Source organism: Dipodomys ordii, unplaced genomic scaffold, assembly GCF_000151885.1.
Source record: "Dipodomys ordii isolate 6190 unplaced genomic scaffold, Dord_2.0 Scaffold298, whole genome shotgun sequence".
NCBI lineage: Eukaryota > Metazoa > Chordata > Mammalia > Rodentia > Heteromyidae > Dipodomys > Dipodomys ordii.
Genome location: NW_012267514.1, coordinates 229,917 through 249,392, shown reverse-complemented (window position 1 = coordinate 249,392; position 19,476 = coordinate 229,917). Strand labels below are relative to the sequence as shown.

At 34.8% G+C, this 19,476-nt stretch overlaps 2 protein-coding genes across 2 annotated transcripts; both read right to left on the bottom strand.

Moving 5' to 3' along the window:
- Nucleotides 1-4,883: 4,883 nt before the first annotated feature.
- Nucleotides 4,884-6,322, bottom strand: LOC106001420 (olfactory receptor 4P4-like). Its single transcript, XM_013036514.1, has 2 exons — nt 5,417-6,322; nt 4,884-4,943 (listed from the first exon to the last, which is right to left on the bottom strand). The coding sequence occupies exons 1-2, from the start codon at nt 6,320-6,322 to the stop codon at nt 4,884-4,886; spliced, it is 966 nt and encodes a 321-aa protein (XP_012891968.1).
- An 8,858-nt stretch (nt 6,323-15,180) lies between these two features.
- Nucleotides 15,181-16,116, bottom strand: LOC106001419 (olfactory receptor 4P4-like). Its single transcript, XM_013036513.1, has one exon. It carries the CDS (start codon nt 16,114-16,116, stop codon nt 15,181-15,183), a length of 936 nt encoding a protein of 311 aa, XP_012891967.1.
- Nucleotides 16,117-19,476: the final 3,360 nt, after the last annotated feature.

Genomic DNA, 19,476 nt, shown 5'->3' with positions numbered 1-19,476 from the left:
CCCAAGGAATTTTTAAGAAACTCTGGCCAAATGCTGCCTAGACACTGACCATGGAAACTTCCCCAAGAGTCTCTGAGAAACTATACTTTCTACATTTAGATTAGCCTACTTTTGGCACTGTTTCTCTTCAGGCTCTAATTAGATAACCAGACAGTTCAATTCAGGAACTGAGTGCTCTCTCTTTCATCATTCTGAAAAAATGGAAGGAACTAATGCAGTTTAAAACTACTAGGCTTGGCCTCATGATTCTGATATGGTAAATGTCTAAGAGAATCAAAGGTACATATTAACTGTGCATTACTTTTAAACAAGCATGTAGACAGACACTTAGCATCTGTCACCTTCAAGATCTAAATTGTACCAAGTGTCTTGATAGCAGAGCAAACCTGGAGTTGATGGTTGTGGAATGATAAACAAGGAGAACGAATCAGAGAATGCTGAACATCATATACCCTTACACTGTATAATTGAAATCATATATACACCATGTGTACAAAATACTTGGACCATATTAATATGTCTTTACACTTTCTTATTGTTTTCTCCATTTCACTGGAAATCCTATCTATGAAAGTCCTTGTTTTTTACTCCTTTTATTCATTTTCTGAAGACTAAATTCTGCATATGAGAGAGAAAAGGTAATATTTGTCTTTCTCATTTGGTGTATTTACTTGACAAGGTCATATCCGATGCCATCTTTTTTCCTATAAATTTTGCAGTTTCATACTTCTGTACAGCTGATAATCTTCATTATACACATGCCTCTTTTTTCATTCTTTGCTAGTTTTTTCCTAAGCTGATTCCATACTTAAGCTCCTGTGACCAATCCTGCTATATATATGGGTATGGCAGTATGTCAATTAATACTGATTTATATTCTTTCAGATTTATATATAGGAGTGGAAAAGCAAGATCATGAGGTAATTACACCTATTTTTAGTTTTTGAGAAACCTCCATACTGGTTTCCACTGTGGCTGCAGTAATTTACATTCACACCAACGGAGTGTGAGGGTCTCTGATCTTTCATTCTCCTCATCATTGATTGGTGTTTGTTTGCTTCATATCAGCCATTCTGATTGCAGTGAGATAGAATTTCATTGATGTTTTCATTTGCATTGTTTTATGGTTAAGAATCTTGCACATTTCTTCATGTATTTATTAAGCATTTTGTATTTTATCTTACAGAAATGTATCTTCAACTTCTTTATACCTTTCTTAACTACAGTCTTTGTTAATATGAGTTTAATTATTGAAGCTTTTTATTCATTGTAGATATTAGTATTTTTAAAGCAAATGCAAGTAAATAGCTATGGTAAATTGTATTGGTCTATAGAAAGGAAAAAGTACAGAAAACCACGCAATGTTATTAAGAAATAAGAATGGGGCCAGGGACTGTTGACTCTCTCCTGTAATACTAGCTACTCAGGAGGCTAAGATTTGAAGATTGTGGTTCAAAGGCAACCCAGACTGGAAAGTCCATGAAACTCTTATCAGTAATAAACCACTTTTTCAAAAAGCCCAAAGTAGAGCTCTGGCTCAAGTGGAGTTGATGGTTGAGCAAAATAAGCAAGGTCAGTGCCCAGGACCTGAGCTCAACCCCCAGAACTGATAGCAAATAATAAATAAGTAAATCAATGAATGAATAAATAAGACAGGGATCTTTGATAGGCTTTCCCTTGATAACCAATAGATGAGGATAACAGAAAAGAAATTCTCAATGTCTCGATTATAAAAACCATCATGAGATATTTTCCCACACCTGTTAGAGTAACTACTGACATAAAGATGAAGATTAACAATATTGTTGAGAATGTGAAAGCAGGAAACCATTGTATCCCACTGATAAGAGGTAAGTTAGCAGATTAATAGAAAATGTTAAGCTGAAAATTTCAAAACACTAAAGGAAGATTTCCACATGAACCAACAATCTTACTTTTTGGTATGTGACTAAATGACTTGAAAAACAAAAATCATGTGAAACAGAATCCTGAATATTCATATTTATAGAACTCTTCACCATAGTCAAGTTTTGTATATGACATATGCTCCCACCCAAGTATGAATCAGTAAGAGTGTGGTCTGTGGCACGTATGCACAAATGTATGGATATATCTATTTGCATATATATACATACATACATGCATACCCACACAGTGGACTATTATGAGACTTCAAATGAGGAAGAAATGATGTTATTTCTCTGATTTTTCTTTTAGTTTCAACACAACAAAGAAAAAATATGACACTCAGTGATATTCTCAATCATTTTATTTGACCAAACGTGACCCAGTTCCATTTATTTTGCTGCAAAGAGTACTCCATTCTAGTTTATGACTGGATAACACTTTGTTGTTTATATATGTATGTAAATATATAGGGTATATACATTTGTTTGTGAATATCTAGGGTATACATATATACACATACATATAAAAACATAGGGCATGCATATAAAGAACATTGTACATATTCAAGAAATCTGCTCATAAGCAACTAGGCTTGTTTACTGTCTTAGATATTGCAGATAGTACCATGGTAAATAGGGGCATGTGTGTATCATCTTGTATGGTAACTTTATTTCCTTTGGATGTATATCCAGAAGTAGGATAAACAAGCCATATAATAGAATGATTTATTTTCTACTTTTCAAAAATAATCTTTCTCACCAGGTTCCAGTGGCTCATGCCTGTAATCCTCACTACTCAGGAGGCTGAGATCTGAGGATTGCAGTTCAAAGCCAGCTCTGGCAGGATAGTCTGCGAGACTCTTATCTTCAATTAACCACCAGATAACCTGAAGTGACGCTGCAGCTCAAGTGGTGGAGCATAATTCACCTTGACCTGAAGAACTCAGGGACAGTGCCCAGGCCCAGTGTTCAAGCCACACAACGGACAAAAAACTAAAATAATAATAATCTTTCTCAAAATCATATATTATGATTCTTACTGACATAAATTCAAGGTACTGCGGCTCATCACTGTGATGTTTATGTAAATGTAAATAGTGTAGTCTGATCATATTCAGCCTGTTAGCCTGTCTTCACATTCCCTCTTCTCATTCTTTTCAAATCATTTAGTTTGGTTTATTGTGCTGTGTTTGTGTGTGTGTGTGTGTGTGTGTGTGTGTGTGTGTGCACACGCAGATGTATTACTTCAGTTCTATCCCCTTCACATCATCCTCCCTTTGACAAGACCCCTCCTTTCACAATATAGTTGTTCTTTGTATTTTGTAGTTTAGATTTTCTATATAAAGATTACATTTGACCTATGTCGTATTTGTAGTTTGGACCTGCTAATATGTTCTTCTTCCTCCAAGCTATGTTTTCTTGTACCTGTGCTGAGAATCAATTGTGTATGGAAGTATACATTTCTTTCTAAACTTTGTGTCTGCTTTTATGCCAATACCACGTTAGGCCACCTCTGTCTCAAATTTTATCCATTTTCTAGCAAACAAATTAGTTTTTACTTGTGTGTTTTTTGTTTGTTTTACTGGGGTTTGAAATAAGAGACTCATGATTTTTATGCTGGAGCCATACTGCCAGTCCTAACTTGGTCCTCCTTCATGACTAAGAAAAACTCCATTGTTTATACACTCCATATTTTCTTTATCTGCTCCTCTACTGATTTGATCTAGGCTGGTTTCACAATGTAGCCATAATGAATAATATCATGGTGAGCATGGATGTACAAATATTCACTATACAAATCTTAGGTATTTATATATTCCTTAATTTCGTATATTCTCAGAACTGGTATGACTAGACTTATATTGCTATTTGTTAGAGGAACTTCAATATTGATTTAGATAGTGGCTGTCTTAAATTTTGTTTTTCTTCCTTCTTCCTTCATTCATCTCTTTCTACTTGCTTTTTCCTTTCTTCCTTCTTTCCTTCCTCTTTCCTCTCCTCCTTCCTTCCTCCTTCTTTCCTTCCTTCTTTTTATTCCTTCCTCTTTCTCCCCCCTCTTTTTTTCTTCTCTCATTTTTCTTTTTCTGTTTCTTTCTTTCCTTGTATTCTTTCTTTGTGTGACACTTGGAATTGAACCCACACTATCATACCTACTAGGGTGATGCTTTTCCTTTTTGCTATTACCACAGCCTGCTGATTTTGTTTCATTTTTGAGTCAAGATCAGTTTATCCCTTACAGGATATCCCTTACTACTATAGATGGCTAAAAATTCACATTTTGAGATTTCACCACATACATAAACACATTCAGTGATGTTTTCTAGAAAACCTATCAGATATATCTCATTTTATAATTGTAGGCTTGTTTATGTATCTTCTTTGTGCATCATGATGGGAGAATTTTATTTTTAGAGCAATTTTGAATTTACAACAAAATTTAATGAGAGATTTTTATACAAACAATCCAACAAAGACACTTCCATAATGGTTTCTTTCAGTAAGGAATATATATATATATATATATATTGTCTTCCATGATTTTTTCATTACTTCCTATTAATATTTAATTGCAATCTACCGATTAAATATAAAAGGATATTTTCTTTTAAATAATGGAAGATATCCTGGTTGCTTCAGAATAAGACAACCAAAAATGATTTCACCATTTCTTTGTACTATCATAATGCAGTTAGTTGGTTGATGACATGGCAGTCATTAGAGTGTATAAAATTCTCTTTTTGCTATTTTATTGTTCATTGTAGCAGAGGATCTCAGACCCTTTATTCATTTCCTTTCTAACTTTAGGAATGAGAGTTAGGAAAACACATTATATTTTAGTGGTAATTTTCGGGGAATTGCACTTAAATTTGAAATGGTAGCTGTAATGTTGGCGTTTTCAGTATCTTCAGGTGTTGACTGAACTTCAATGCTTTTTTCTAGTCTTTTGTGTTCTTTCACTCTTAAATCAGGGAGAGTTTATGCAAGATTGACTTCACAACAGATGATAGTGTGGCTTTCCTGTTGCACAAATGACTTCTGAATTCCCTTAATGATGCAAATTAAAATATTATAACAGTATTTTCATTATGAATTTCAGTTTTTCTTTTCTAACGCAAGATATGTGTGCTCTTTGATCATTTACAAGCCAAGAGCTTTAAATAAAACTCTCATTTAAATATTTTGTAATATGCCTTACTTCAGACTTGCAAAGCAAACTTTTATTATACACTTTGGCTCAGATGTACTTGTCATAAAAGAATGCTACTCAGCACTTAAATAACCTAAAAAACGGAGATATTCTTATTAATATAGTATTGGTTCATAACTTGTGTCTTTAAAGTGACTAATTTGTGTGCGTCCCTGATTTCATTAAAGGGAGTAAAATGTGAAAGTTGGGTAAAGGGTTTCTAGCTATTATTTCTCTCCTAGTGTTCATTCTTTTTCTTAACTTAGCTGCTTAATTAATTAATTTCTACTAATTTGCCTTAGGCTTCCATTGACAAAAGAGCATGACACCAAACTTTTCGCATGGCATTTTTCATCTCCGCATTTCTCAGGGTGTAGATTAAAGGGTTGAACATAGGAGCAATGATTGTGTAAAATAGCGCCATCACTTTATCCTCAGGGAAAGTGACAGGAGGTCTAAGGTAGGAAGAGATTGCAGGACCAAAAAATAAGATCACCACAGTGATATGAGAGCCACAGGTAGAGAGGGCTTTGCGTCTTCCTTCTGCAGAGTGATTTCTTAAATGGAATAGAATAATAGCATAAGATATAAATAAAACAATGAAAGTCACCAACGCAATAATTCCTGAATTGGCAACCACAAGGATCCCAGTAATGTATGTATCAGTACAGGCAATTCTGAGCAAAGGAAAAATGTCACAAAAGTAGTGATCGATTTCAATGGAGTCACAAAAAGGCAACCGGATGGTCATACACAATTGTGGGAAGGAATGGGCAGCCCCACCAACCCAGGCAGCAAAGACCAGCAGATGGCAGTTTGTCCTGTTCATGATGAGCATGTAATGGAGGGGTTTACAGATGGCCACATACCGATCAAAGGCCATGGCTGTAATTATAAAGACCTCAATACATCCAAAGAAGTGCATGGTGAAGACCTGTAGCATGCAATAACCATAGGAAATGGTTTTGGTTCCTTCTAGGAGGCCATCAATCAATCTGGGTGTAACGCTAGACGTGTAGCAGATATCCATGAAAGACAGATGGCAAAGGAAATAGTACATTGGTTGTTGTGAAAGAGGGCTACAGAAAATTGAAATAAGTATCAGGATGTTTCCAACCAGCAGAGCAACAAAACAAAATGAGAAGAGCCCAAAGCAAAACATTTGTATGTTCTTGTTATCAGAAAGTCCCAGAAGGATGAATCCTGAAATGTTTCTCTGGTTTTCCATGTAATTATGTTGGGTATACACTTGTACTGAAAGCAAAAGTAAATTTGAGTTTTCAAATTGCCTACTGGAACATCATGATAACAAAACTTTGTTAAGTTTAAATTAACAGCTATGGAATGATAACAATTATGTTTGACCGATGGAGACATTGCCATTTCTGATTATATCTCATACAAATAATTTGTACACATTTATTATATTTTAATTGTGACTATTAGGTATTTATTCAGTCTTTAATAATGTAACATACTTTCATCTTAATTTGAAGAATAAAGGAAATATTGGGACCTTGGATATGATTAAATCACAGTAATGACTGGGTCTCCTAAGACAAGAAAAATGTCTCAAGTATATTCTTTTTTTTTTCCAGGGCTGAGAACCGAACCCAGGGCTTTGCGCATGCCAGGCGGGCGCCCTTCTGCTGGGCTAAACCCCCAGCCCCGTCTCAAATAGATTCTAAGTGATGTAGTTTTCCTGTTACTGTGAATTTAGTGGGGATATCGAAACTCAAGTGAAGAGATTTTATTCTAATGAAAACAAAAAATATTTTCTTGTTAATTTGGTGTTGGGAAATTTTATAGAAGAATGTGGTAACATTTGAAACATTAGACAATTGCTAAACCAGATTTTAGTACAGTGGTAACTCAGATAAAGAGAAACAGGAAAGAGTAAAATAAACTAATCACCTGAGAGCCTTGCGTCAGCTCTGGAATTTTCCTCATCTGTTACTTTCAGATAGTGTAAATATTTTGGAAAGACAAGAAATTATGTGGTCTTGTGAAACAGGACATTCTACTATTTGGTGGATTCTAGACTTATTCTACTATATTTTTGTGACCTTTGAAGAGTTTAACAACAGGTGAAATCATCACGACCAAGTGAACCAGTGGAAGAAATATACAAGCATGAGCACACAATGATTTAAATGACATGTGACAGTCTATTATTAGTAAAGTTTAAAAATCTAGTGACTAACATTTTATTTGTAGACTACTTCATTTTTAAATTTTTTTATTGAGAAGATACTGTACAGAGGGGTTACAGTTACACAAGTAAGATAATAAGTACATTTCCTATCTAGCATTGTTACCTCCTCCTTTATTTTTACCCTACCATCTCTTCCCTCCCCCCCTCAACCACCCCCTCCTCAAGCTGTAAAGTTCATTTTCAACACAGTATCTCATATGTCTCATTGTTAAAATGGGTGAACCTGTATCCTTATTTCTTATTTTGTTATGTCCCTTCTTCTCCCAAAATTAGAAAATGTATATACAGGATGCAGGGCACCAGAATCAAATATAGTGACAAAAAGGGTTATACCATGCGGGAAGAACATACATTAAAAACACCACCATTGGGCTGGGAAGATGGCTCAGTGGTAGAGTGCTTGCCTTGCATGCATGAGGCCCTGGGTTCAATTCTTCAGCACCACTTAAGCAGAAAAATCCAGAAGTGGTGCTATGGCTCAAGTGCTAGAACACTAGCCTTGAGCCTTGAGCTGAGGGACAGTGCCCAGGCTAACAGACAAAAAATATAAATAAATAAACAAATAAAAACAACACCATTAAATGTAATCTTTAGCTGGCATTTGTTTACTTTTTACTTGTTCGCCTTTTTAAAATGTAACCATATATTTTATGTATTTAGTGTATTTAATGTATATTTTCATCCATATTTTACATTTCCTTATTTTAACAGAATGTGACATGATTTCATCTTACCTTTGTTGATTCAGGTGAAACTTATTACAATGATGAAGGTAATTGAAAATTGATCTATTCTTCCTTATGCAGATGCTCTCAAGCAGAAAGTGTTCAGTTCCTTGATGGGAATATGAAGGAATGTACAGAAGGCTGGCAATGGGACACAATGAAAATCATATCCAATTTAAAAACACCTTTATGCTTCAGTTATTAAATGAAATCCTGCTTAAAATTATGTCCAAAGAAAAGTAAGTGCTACAGCATTTTATAGCATCAAAATGATTCCTTTCTCCACATAAAAATGCCTTAGAATGAAATTGTATCATATAGAAGTCGAGTATAATCAACCTGCTTTGTGACTCTCCACAAATGCAGATGGTCCATGTCATTTTCTATCAGGCCTGAGTGAGGAACTAGATACATCCAGGCTTTGTCAGGAAGAATCCTTCCTCTGATACTTGCCTTTCCTCTTATACTTCCATAGGGAAATGTAAAATAAAGCACTGAGGGTTGCAAATCAGATTTTCAAAAACAACTGAAGTAATTCTCTCCAAATATATTGGAAATTTTGACATGTCAAACTATCCATAGTTTTTCATAGGAAGTGACCATCAGTTAATGATGTTCACTAAAAGTGTCAGGCATTGAATAAATCATAAAAACAAAACTTGGGGACTGTATTCTTAGCTACTAAGAAGATTGAGACTGGAGGATCTATCTGGGTTTGAAGCCAGGCTGAGCAGGAATGATTGTGAGACTCTTCTCCAATTAACCACCAAAAAGCCAGAAGCAGAGCAGAGCTCAAGTAGTAGAACTGTAGTCTTGAGGAAAAAAAATTCATGGACATCACCCAGGCCCCTGAGTTGAACCCCAGATTTGACACAAAACAAAAATAAAACAAGAAAATATGATGAAGAGTTTGCATACCTTAATTGGGAAAAAACTATTAAGTATAACTTTACATAAAGTCAGAATAAGGAGAAACAAACCAGTATTTTGAAATACATAAAAAAAAATAGTAGCAGACATTTTAAGCCTTAGCAATTGATGCTTTTTGCTTCTTACTGTAGAAATGGTACTGAAGAGGGGAGGCTACCTACTTAAGTATCATTGCAAGGTTTGGAAAGCTGCAACGATTCATATTCCCAAGGCATTTTTAAGAAACTCTGGCCAAATGCTGCCTTGACACTGACAGTGGAAACTTCCCCAATAGTCTCTGAGAAACTATACCTTCTCATTTGGGTTTGCCTGCTTCTGGAACAGTTACTCTTCAGGTTCTATTGAGATAACCAGACAATGCAATTCAGGAAACTGCCTGCTCCTTGTTCTTCCGTAATTCTGAAAAAAAGAGAAGGAAATAATGCACTTTAAAACTACTAGACTTATAAATCTGATATGGTAAATGTCCAAGAGAATCAAAGGTACATATTAGCTGTGTATTACTTTTCAACAAGCATGTAGACAGATACTTAGCATCTATCACCTCCAAGATCTAAATAAATTGTACCAAGTGTCTTGATAGCAGAGCAAACCTGGAGTTGATGGTTGCAGAATGATAAACAAGGAGAAGAAACACAGAATGTTGAACATCATATACCCTTACACTGCATAGTTGAAATTATATATACAACATGTGTATAAAGTACTTGGATCATATTAAGATGTCTTCACACTTTCTTATTGTTTTCTCCAGCTCACTGGTAATGCCATCTATGGAAGTCCCTGTTTTTCACTCCTTTAATTCATTTTCTAAAGGCTATATTCTGCATATGAGAGAGAAAGGTAATATTTGTCTTTGTCAAGTTGTATATTTACTTGACAAGGTCACAGCAAATGTTTCCTACATATGGAACTATTTAATCCTTCTGTACAGCTGATAATAATCATTACACATATGCTCCCCTCTCCTTTTTTCATTGTTTGGTAATTGTGTACCCAGGCTGATTCTATACTTTGGCTCTTATAAACAATACTACTTTTTATGTGGGTGTCAAAGTACTTCAAATAATACCAACTTATTTTTTTTCAGGAGTGGTAAAACAAGGTCATGAGGTAAATCTGTTCTCTTCAATGTCTTCACTAATTTGTATTCACACCGATAGAATATGAGGGTCTCTGATCTTTCATTTTCCTAGCATTGATTGTTGTTTGTTTGCTTGATAATAGTCATTCTGATTGGGGCAAGATGCAAGTTCATTGATGGTTTGTTTTCATTGATTTGTGGTAAAGGATTGCATTTTCCTCATGTATTTATTAAGCCCTTTTCTACTTTATCTTTACATAAATGTATTTTCAACTCTTTTTCACCTTTCTTAATCACAATCTCTGTTAGTATGTGTTTAATTTTTGGAGCTATTTATTCATTTTGGATATTAGTACTTTTTTTAAAGTACTGGTAAAGGTGTAGCTATTCTAAATTATATAGCTTTATAGGTTAAAAAAATAGTAAACCAAGCAATGTTATTAAAAAAATAGGAAATGGGGCAGGCACTGGTGACTCTCTCCTGTAATACTAGCCACTCAGGAGGCTAAGATTCAAGGATTGTGGTTCAAAGACAAGCCAGGCTTGAAAGTCCATGAAATTCTTATCACTAATAAACTACTTTTAAAAAAGCACAGAGTGGAGCTGTGGGTCAAGTGGTAGGATAAGCAAAACAAGATTAAGGACAGTGCTCAAACCCTGAACTCAAGCCATAGAATTGGTAATAAATGAATAAATAAGTGAATGACTGAATGATTGATTGAATGAATGAATTAATAAATAAATAGATAAATAAGAGGACTTTCCTTTGACAACAAATATAGGTGATAGACAAATTCTCAATGTCTCTAATTGGTGGAATTATAAAGATCAAAATTATAATGTGATATTTTCTCATTTCTGTCATAACTACTGTCATAAAGATAAAGGATAACGATGGGGTTGAAAACGTGAAGGGAAGAAAATCATGTACCCTATTGATATAGTATAATTTAGCAAAACTGTTATGGAAGATTTTAAGCTGGATTTTCAAACATTAAAAGAGAATTACCACATGGCCCTACAGTCCTATATTTTGGTATGTGACTAGATGACTTGAAAAACAAAAGTCATGAAACAGATTCCTGAACTTTCATGTTCATAGAAATCATCATCATGTCACGTTTTGTTACTGACATGTATTTTCACCCAAGAATACATCAATGAAGAGAGTATGCTACATGTATGTTCTCACAAACATTGAGAATATTTTATATTTTCAAGTAGGTGAGCTTAATCTTCACATTATTTTAAAAATAATAACAATATTTTAGAACCTGTATTATAGAAGTAGTCAGTTGCAGAAGAGAGATATAAGGACCATCATCCTTCCCACATCTGTCACTACATCTTGTTTTTTCCTGTGTGACACTCATGTACTGTCAGATGTTATCTGGCACAAATAACACTTGTGTGAAAGGTTTTGTGAATAAGGCCATACTTAAATTGACATTTCTGAAGAGCATATGTGATGAGCCCTAGGCTATCATCTTGTTCATGTCCAGTGTGGCATCATTGCATAGTTAATTTTATTAACAAGAGAGCCCTGAAGAAAATCAGTACTTAGAAGTGGGAATGATGATATGTGGTGTTAACACTGAGAAAAATTGTACTTCACAAATATTGATTGCACATACTAATGGCATTCACTCCTCTATATCCATACACTGATGGGCTAATTGATCATATGTATTCTCCCAAAGCTCATTCATATGTCCCCATTCCCTATACCTTTCCAGCCCATAGTTCTCATTATCAAGGTGATGTACAGAGAGGTTACAGTTATACAAATGATGTTGTGAGTACATTTCTTGTTGAACTGAGGGACTCATAATTGTTATGCTGAAACTTTACCACTTGAGCCACATTGCCAGTTCTAACTCTATCCTCCTTCATGGCTAAGAAAAACACCATTGTTTACACATACCATATTTTCTTTATCCACTCCTTTATTGGTTTGATCTAGGCTGGTTTCACAATGTAGCTATAATAAATAATGCCACAGTGAATATGGTATACAAGTAATATCTATATAAATGTGTGGGTTTTATTCATTCATTCATTCATTCATTTGATATATACTCAGAAGTGGTATAGGTGGATCATATATTTCCATTTTTAGTTGTTAAGGGAACTTCCATACTGATTTAGATAGTATCCATTCTAATTTGCATAACTTCCTAAATTTAAGATGAGTTAAATAATTTTCTCTTTCTTTGTTGCACAAATGGGATTGCATGAAACTGCAGAGCTTCTGTATGGCAAAGGACATAGCTAGCAAGAACAATAGAAAGTATATGGATTGGCAGAAGATCTTCACTAGCCATACAATGGACAAGGGTCTCATATCTAAAATATACTTAGAACACAAAAAATTAAATCACCTAACAAAAAATCTTTAAAGAAACAACCACCCGCTTAATAAGTGGGCTAACAATTTAAAGAGAGACTTCTTTGAAGAGGAAATGAGAATGGCCAATAGACACAAGAAGAAATGCTGATCTATCCTGGCCATAAAAGAAATGCAAAACAAAACAACATGGAGATTCCACCTCATCCCAGTTAAAATGGCTATAATCAAGAACTCTAGTAACAACTAATGCTGGAGGGGATGGGGCCAGAAGGGAACCCTTGTAAACTTGTTCGACCAATTTGGAAAGCAGTGTGGAGGTTGCCCAATAGACTACACATAGAACTTTCCTATGACCCAGAAATCCCACTTTTAGGCATTTACCAAAATGATCACAAACAAGGCCATACTAAAGCTACCAGCACAACTATGTTTATTGCAGCATTATTCACCATAGCTAAGATATGGAACCAACCCAGATGCCCTTCATAGATGAATGGATCAAGAAAATGTGGCTTGCGCACGTGTGCACGCGCGCGCACACACACACACACACACACACACACACATACACAAGAGAAAAATATGCCTCCATCAGAAAGAATGACATTGCCCCATTTGTCACGAAATAGAAAGACTTGGAAAAATTATATTAAATAAAGTAAGCCAGACTCAAAGAAACATAGGTTCCATGGCTTCCCTTATCTGCAATAACTAGTATATGTCTATGACAAGCAGAAGAGGTCAAAAGCTATGTACATATGACCATAAAACCTGATGTTAAGTGAAATGAACCCCAAGATAGAGACACAAGAGATTTTATATTTATTGCTGTTTTTTTAACGTACTTATAATGTACTATGTGATTTTGTTTGTTTCTTTTTATGTTCTTCCCCGATGGTACAACCCCTGTTGTAATGTATTTGATTCTGGTATCCTGTATTTTGTATACACATTTTTCTAATTTTGGGGGGGGGAGGAGGGAAATAACAAAATTCTGAAATAAGGATACAGAATAGCTCATTGTAACAATGAGATGTACAAGACACTATGTTGATTTTTCCTCAATTCTGTTTAAATAATGTATTACATTAAAATCAATTTTGATGAAAGAAATAGACACTATGTTGAAAACTAACTTTACAACTTTGCTGGTGGGGGGTGGGAGAGGGGAGGGAGGAGTTGGAGAGGTGGGTAGGAAAGGGATGGTAGGGGAAAAATAAATGAGAGTGTAACCATGCTCAATAGAAAATGGACTCATTAACCTTGCTCATGTAATTGTAATATCTCTGTACAATATCTTTACAATAAACATATATATTAAGAAAAAATAAAGATGAAACAAGTTTCACCTGAAAAGTAAAAATAAAATAATTTTCTCTTTACTTCTTTTGCTTTTTGTTTGGTTTCTCTTTCTTCCTCTCAATTCTTTCTTTCCTCCTTTCTTTCTGTCTGTCTGTCTTTCTTTCTGTCATTTTGTGATACTTGGAATTGATCCTGGATTCTCATACATGCTAAGCTAATGCTGTAATCTTTTCTGCTATTTTCCCAGCCTTGCTGATTTTATTTTGTTTTTGACTGAGGATCTGTTTATCTCTTGCCAAACTACCCAGTCCTACCACAATAGGCTAAAAATCCATATTTTGACCTTACCCCACAGAGGATAAAACCTTCTGGTTTTACTAGAAAATCTCTCAGAAATATTTCTTTTCATAAATGTAGGATTATTGGCTTATCTTCTGTGTTCATCATATTGGGAAAATTCTATTTTTTGAATAATTTTGAATTGGTAACCAAATTTAATGGGAGATAGAGATTTTTATACAAACAATCCAATGAATACACGAGAAGATATATGCAATTGTCTTCCATGATTTTTCCTGACATTAAATTACATTAAATTAAATTAACATTAAATTGCAATCCATTTAGTATATACAAAGGACTGTTTTATTTCAAATAATGGAAGACATCCTGGTTGCTTCAGACTGAGATAATTAGAAATGATTTCACAGCTGGGTGCTGTGATTACAGGCTCAGGCCTGTAATGCTAGCAACTCAGGAGGCTGAGATCTGAGAATCCCAGTTCAAAGCCATCCTAGGCACAAAAGTCTGTGCAACTCTTATCTCCAATAAACAAGCAGAAAACTGGAAGTGGAGCTGTGGCTCAAGTGGTAGAACGCTATTTTTGAGCTGACAAGCTCAGGGACAGCACCCAGGCCTAGAGTTCAAACAGTTCAAGCCCCATGATTGACCAAAACAAATGATTTCACACTGTTTTTGTACTATCATAATGCAATTAGTTGGTTTCTTTGTGGGATGTACAAAATCCTTTCTTTGCCATTTTTTGTTCATTGTAGCAGAGGACCTTGGAGTGTCTGTCCATTTACTTACTAACTTTAGGATTGAGAGTTAGGAAACCATATTTTATATTTCAGTGGCAATTTTAGGGGAATTTCACTTACATTTGAAATGGTGGTTGTAATGTTGCTGTTTTCAGTATTCTCCGCTATTGACTGACCTTCAAATCTTTTTTTTTCTAGTCCTGATGTTCTTTCACTGTGAAATCAGGTGACATTAAGCAAGACTGACTTCATAATAGAGATTTTATTGTTATATTATAGTTTAACAAGCTGCATCTTTAAAGTGACTAATTTTTGTTCTGTCATATAGTTCATTAAGGAGAGTAAAATATGAAAGTTGGGAAAGGAGTTTCTAGCTATTTTTTCTCACATACTGTTCATTCTTCTTCTATGAGCTACCTAATTAATAAATTTCCTATTCACTAGCCTTCGGCTTGCTTTGAGAATAGAGCAGAACACCAAACTTTTCGCATGGCACTTTTCATCTCTGTATTTCTCAGGGTACAGATTAAAGGGTTGAACATAGGAGCAATGATTGTGTAAAATAGTGCTGTCACTTTATCCTCAGGGAAAGTGACAGGAGGTCTAAGGTAGGAAGAGATTGCAGGACCAAAAAATAAGATCACCACAGTGATATGAGAGCCACAGGTAGAGAGGGCTTTGCGTCTTCCTTCTGCAGAGTGATGTCTTAAATTGAATAGTATAATTGCATAAGATATGGATAAAACAACAAAAGTCACTAATGTGATAATTCCTGAATTGGCAACCACAAGGATCCCAGTAATGTATGTATCAGTACAGGCAATTCTGAGCAAAGGAAAAATGTCACAAAAGTAATGATCGATTTCAACGGAGTCACAGAAATGCAACCGGATGGTCATACACAATTGTGGGAAGGAATGGGCAGCCCCACCAACCCAGGCAGCAAAGACCAGCAGATGGCATTTGGTTCTGTTCATGATGAGCATGTAATGGAGGGGTTTACAGATGGCCACATACCGATCAAAGGCCATGGCTGTAATTATAAAGACCTCAATACATCCAAAGAAGTGCATGGTGAAGACCTGTAGCATGCAATAACCATAGGAAATGGTTTTGGTTCCTTCTAGGAGGCCATCAATCAATCTGGGTGTAACGCTAGACGTGTAGCAGATATCCATGAAAGACAGATGGCAAAGGAAATAGTACATTGGTTGTTGTGAAAGAGGGCTACAGAAAATTGAAATAAGTATCAGGATGTTTCCAACCAGCAGAGCAACAAAACAAAATAAGAAGAGCACAAAGCAAAACATTTGTATGTTCTTGTCATCGGAAAGTCCCAGAAGTATGAATCCTGGAATATGTGTCTGGTTTTCCATAAATTATGATGGGCATACACTGATATCTGAAAGTAAACATAAATTTGAGTTTAATAACTATCCTCTGTATCATCTCAATGACAAAATTATATTATCTTTATATTCACAGGCAAAGAATGATAACATTTATGTTTGCCTGATGGAGAAATTGTCATTTCTGCTTATGCCTCATCTTATGCACATAACTGTGCACAAATTTATAATAGGTTCATTAGGAGTATTAGATATTTTTCAGCCTTTCTTTTAACAATGTTATCTACTTAAAACTTAATTTGAAAAAATAAGGTATGAAGACCTTCAATCTGATTAAATCACAGTAAAGTCTTTGTGTCCTAAGAGAAGGAAAATTTCTTGAATATATTCTAAGTGGTGTAGTTTCCTGTAAGCATAAATTCAGTGGGAGAATATGACACTCAAATGATCAGATTTTATTATAATGAGAACAAATAATATTTTCTTGTGTAATTTTGTGTTGAGAAAATTTCTATAGAGGAATATTTCAATAATGACATTTGAAACATTAGACAGTATCTAAACTATATTATTGTAGAGTGGTAACTCATGACAGAATTATAAAAGAGTAAAATAAACTGATCACCTGAGCACCTTGAACCACAGCTGTCTGTAATTTTCCTCATCTATTATGTCCAGATATTATAACTATTTTGGAAATAACAAGGATTTATGTGGTCTTGTGAAACAGGACATTCTCTTATTTGGTGGATTCCACAGTTACTCTCCTCCTGTATTTTTGTAACCCTTGAAAACTTTCACAACCAGTGAAATATTCATGCATAGGTGAAACATTGAGAAAAAGATAAGCAGAGCACACCATGATTTAATGACTTATGACAGTCTATTTGTAGACAAAATTTAAATACTAGTAATAGAATATTTATTATATTGCATTTCTTAAAAGTAATCTGAAGCCAGCATTTGTTTACTTTTTACTTATTTGTCTTTTTAAAATGTATTTTGGTGTGGGTAGTATATTTTACTATATTTAATGTATAGTTTCATCAGCATTTTACATTTTCTCTTTATAACAATGTAACGTGATTTCATCTTACCTCAATTGATACAAATGAAACTCATTACGAAGATGGAGGTAATTGAAAATTGATCAATACTGCTTTTTGTAGATGCTCTCAAGCAGAAAATGTTTAGTTCCTTAATGGGAATATGAAAGAATATATAGAAGCCTAGAAATGGAGCACAATCAAAATCATATCCAATTTAAAAATACCTTTAATGCTTCAGATCTTAACTGAAAGTTTGCTTAAAATTATGCCCAATGAAAAGTAAAACTGCTAAAGCATTTTATAGCTACAAAATTATCCTTTACTACACATAAAAGTGCCTTGGAATGAAATTATATAAAATGTAAGTAGTGTATAATCTATACAGTCTTTACTCTCAACAAATGCAGATGGTCTGTGCCATTCTCTGACTATCAAGTCTGAGTGTGAATCTGGGTCGATCCAGTCTTTCTCAAGAAGGATTCTCCTTCTGATACTTGCTTTTCCAGTTACTCTTCTGTGGGGAAGTCTAAAATAAAGCACTGAGGACTGCAAAGCATATTTTCGAAAACAACAACACTCATTCTCTCAACATAAGTTGGAAAACTTGACATAATGAACTTTCTACACTTTTACAAAGGAAGTGACCATAGGTTAATGATGTTCATCGAAAGTGTCGGGCATAGAATAAATCATAAAAACAAATGCTGGGAGCTATAAACTTACCTACTCAGAAGGCTGAGACTGGAGGATCTATCTGGGTTTGAAGCCAGGCTGAACAGGCATGACTATGAGACTCTCTATTCCGAGCTAACACCCCAAAAACTCCAGAAGCAGAGCTGGGCTCAAGTAGTAGAACTGTAGTCTTGAGAACAATCTCATGGACGTCACCTAGGCCCCTGAGTTCAAGCCCCAGGATTGACATAAAAGACAAAGAAAACAATGGTAAAGAGTTTGAATACCTTAATTAGGAAAAATATTAATTATAGGTTTACATGAAGTCAGAATAAGAAGAAAGAAACAAAGCAATACTTTGACATAAGTTAAAATACTATCAGGCATTTTTAAGCACTAAGAGTTAATGCTCTTTACTTGTTACTGCAGAAATGGATCTGAAAAGAGGAGGATATTAAGTTAAGTATCATTGCAAGGTTTTGAAAACTGTAATAATTCATATTCCCAAGACATTTTAAGAGCTTCTTGCCAAATGCTGTCTAGAAATTGACCATGGAAATTTCCAGAGAAATTATACTTTTTGCATTTGGGATGCTTGCCTCTGGTGCTATTTCCCTTCAGGCTATAATGAGATAACCAGATAATGCAATTCAGGAACCTGCCAGCTCCTTGTTCATCCATCATTCTGATGAAAGGGAGGGAAATCATGCAGTTCAAACTACTAGGCTAAGGCTCATAAAATCTGACATGATAAGTGTCCGGTAGAATCCAGGGCAGATAATCACTGTGCATTACATTTTTACCAGCATGTAAACAGATACATAGCATCTGTCACCTTCAAGATCTAAATTGTATTAAGTGCCTTGATAGTAGAGCAAAACTGGAGTAGCTGGTTGTAGAATGATAAACAAGGAGGAGAAATCAGAGAATGATGAACATCATATATCCTTACACTACATCGTGGAAATCATATAAACATGTGTTTAAAATACTTTGATCATATTAATATGTCTTCACACTTTCTTATTGCTTTCTCCATCTCAAATCCCATCGATGGAAGTCTCCATTTTACATGCTTTTTATTCATTTTCTAAAAATACTCTGTTCATATGAGAGAGAAAGGTAATATTGGTCTTAAATTTTATATTTACTTGACAAGATCATATTAAATTTCATCTTTGTTTCCTACATACAAGACAATTTAATCCTTCTGTACAGTTGATAAACTTCATTATAAATATGTCTCATATTTTTTATTCCTTAGTAGTTTTTTGCCTAGCTATTATCATCTTAACAGACCCATATCAAGCATTCAAGTAGAAACAGCAATAAGAGACCTCCCATCTAAGAAAAGCCCAGGACCAGATGAATTTATAGCGGAATTCTACAAGGCCTTCAAAGCAGAGCTCACACCAATACTCCTCCAACTCTTCAATGAAATTGAAAGAGAAAGTTCACTACCCACTCACCCCAGTTAGAATGGCTATAATCAAGAACTCTAATAACAACAAAAGGGAATGTGGACAGAAGGGAACCTTATTGCATTGTTGGTGGGAGTGTAAACTTGTTCAACCACTTTGGGAAGTAGTATGGAGGTTTCTCAAAAGACTCCACATAGAGCTCCCCTATGACCCAGCAATCCCACTTTTGGGCATTTACCCAAATG